The sequence below is a fragment of the Ichthyophthirius multifiliis genome (assembly GCF_000220395.1).
Source record: "Ichthyophthirius multifiliis unplaced genomic scaffold scaff_1120509249410, whole genome shotgun sequence".
Lineage (NCBI taxonomy): Eukaryota > Ciliophora > Oligohymenophorea > Hymenostomatida > Ichthyophthirius > Ichthyophthirius multifiliis.
In genome coordinates this window covers 52,969-55,680 of record NW_004087739.1, presented here as the reverse complement: position 1 = coordinate 55,680, position 2,712 = coordinate 52,969, and the positions used below count along the sequence as shown (strand labels likewise).

General features: G+C 17.4%; 1 protein-coding gene across 1 annotated transcript, besides 3 other annotated features; it reads left to right on the top strand. All coding sequences in view use genetic code 6, as the record gives it.

Annotated features, from left to right (window-relative positions):
• Nucleotides 1–352: 352 nt before the first annotated feature.
• IMG5_002030 (rab-like gtpase activating protein, putative) lies at nt 353–1,300 on the top strand (the record flags this gene model as incomplete). Its single annotated transcript, XM_004040045.1, has 2 exons — nt 353–555; nt 598–1,300. 2 exons carry the CDS (start codon nt 353–355, stop codon nt 1,298–1,300), a joined length of 906 nt encoding a protein of 301 aa, XP_004040093.1.
• Nucleotides 1,301–1,855: 555 nt separating this feature from the next.
• Nucleotides 1,856–1,895: a microsatellite.
• Nucleotides 1,895–1,930: a microsatellite.
• Nucleotides 1,931–1,972: 42 nt separating this feature from the next.
• Nucleotides 1,973–2,027: a microsatellite.
• Between the last annotated feature and the right edge of the window lie 685 nt (nt 2,028–2,712).

Genomic DNA, 2,712 nt, shown 5'->3' with positions numbered 1-2,712 from the left:
GAAAACGAGGCCAGTTTTTTTGCTTTAGAAAAACTTAATCAACTATTAATAAATTTAGAGTTATCTTCTTAGTTTGCATCAGATCTTATTATTGACTTAGCGAAAAAAAAGGTGGATAATTAATTTTATAATAAATTCCACCTCTTTTATAAAGACAAGAAAGTAAAAAAACAGTGAGTTAAGAAGAAATTTTTATTCATATAAGACCCAAATAGAAAATAAGAAAGAAAAAATATTAAAAGTATGCCAAACCAATATTAAAAAAACTCTTTTTATTATTAAAAATTCATTACCTTTCTTTTCTATTAAAGATAAACCTTGGTAATTACTTCTTGTGAACAAATTTATTAAAATGGAATTAGAAAAAAACATATTCAAGCTTTATCTCGTTAATGACTTTTAATCTTCGTGGTTGTAAAAAAATAGAGTTTTAGTATGGCTTAAAATACTAAAAACCGATTAAGTCAAAACCAATTATATAGAATTAAAAAATAAAATTGCTATGAATCAAAAACATGATAGTATTGAAGAAACTATTAATTTAGATGTTAATAGGTATTTTTTTAATTTTAAAATATTATTTATTTTAAAAAATAGATCTTTGCACATGCATTCAGATAAAATTAACCCTAATTAATTATAAAGCTTATTAAGAGTTTTTGCTTATTATAATGCTGACATTTCATATTGTTAAGGAATGAATTACATAGCTGGTTTTCTCTATTTAAACATTTTAGATGAAGCAGAAACATATAAAGCATTTGAAACTGTAATGAACTCTTATTTTTCTTTACTTTTGACTGATAACTTTGAATATCTAAAAGTGGTTTTTTATCAAATAGAAAGATTATTGAGTATTTTTTTACCTGAATTAGAATAACATTTAAAATAATAAAACGTTTATTCAAATTATTATGCTACAGGATGGCTTATAACTATTTTTAGTTGCGTTTTTTAATACACTAAAAACTCATTTTTATTATGTACGATTTGGGATTTCTTCCTTTGTGAGGGATGGAAAGGATTCTTTAAATGTTTACTATGGGTTCTTAAGTTTATTTAACCAAAGTTAATGAAAATGGATTTCGATGAACTTTTGCATTGTATGTCTGAATTAATTAAATCAGATATTTTTATATGTGACTTTTAATCTATGATTTAAAAAGGTATTTTTGCTAATGCAGAATAACTTAAAAAGGAAATTAATACATTTAAAGTTACTAATTCTTTATTGAAAAATTTGGAAAACGAATACAATTGCTATATTTTAAATGTTAAGAAAAAATTACAAATTTAATGATATTCTTTTTTTAAAATAAAATATCTTCATTTATTTTTTTCTTAAAATATTTTAGTATATATATTTATAAAAAAATTAATTTTTAGAAATTATATATTTTACATAACTATATACATATAATATAAATATTTTGATTTATAAATTTTGAATATATATAAATATTTTTATTCATATTTCTTAGTTTAGTTCAATCTCTAATCCTTTGTAAATATATTAATTTAATAAAAATTAAATATATTATATTTTATATATTTTTAAATGAAATAAATTATTCAGAAACCATATTTATTCTCAAAAACGAATAAGTCGTTTCAGAAGGCGTCCTAAGTTATATCATCAAAATATATTTCATTTAAATTTATAATATTATTTTATAATAAAAAAATATAATTATATATTACTTTGTTGGGAATTTTACATTATGAAAAAAAACAGTAGGTAGCTAGAATGCAGGTTTTCAGTACAAATTTACTTATTAATATTTAGACATAATTGATTAGTATAAAAATTCAGAATTTATTGTGAGAATAACATTCAATCCATTTTATATAAGTTAAATTTTTTTTAGTTAAATATTTTATTTTATTTAAAATTTATTATATATTTTTATACTATTAAATATTATTTATATACAATTTAATTTTATCATATATTTTTAAACATAACAAAATTAATAAAATCTATAATTAAATAAAATAAAATATTTAAATAAATAAAAAATATCTTTTAAAATTTTTAAAAATTAAAAATTTTTTAAAAATATTCAAGTTATAAATTAATTCTACAAATTATATTTTTTATTTAAGAAATTATTTTGTTCATTTTTTTTTTCTTTTGAAGTGATTTTGATTCAAATATTTCTTCTTAAAAAATAAAATACAACTAATAATAATTTAGTTTGGATTAAGAAAATAAAATAAAATCTTATTTTAAATTCTAAAATTAATTAATATACATATATATAGTAGAAAATTAAAATACTTTTCAGAATAATTGCATAATTAATGCTAATACTAAATAACATAAATAACAGGCTTAATAAAATAACACTATTACTATTCAAAAACATCCATCATTAAAGTGATCTTAATAAAAAGCAATACTAAAAATATTAGTAAGATTATAAATCAATATATTTTATGGATTTGGAGGAATTTTATAAATTTTTAATTTCAATTAGAAATTATTTTTTGTTGATAAAATTTTATATAAATTTCTAAATAAACTAAAAACAATTTAGTGTAATTAACAAATAAAAAGAAAAAGAAAAAATAAGTTATTAAAATGAGAAAAAGGCCAAATATATTAATATTATACGTAAAAAAAGTAAATATATTTATATTTTGAAAAAAATGTTAATAACAATAATTTTATAAAATAAAGATTTTTTATTTTCTATTTTGTATTTTCTT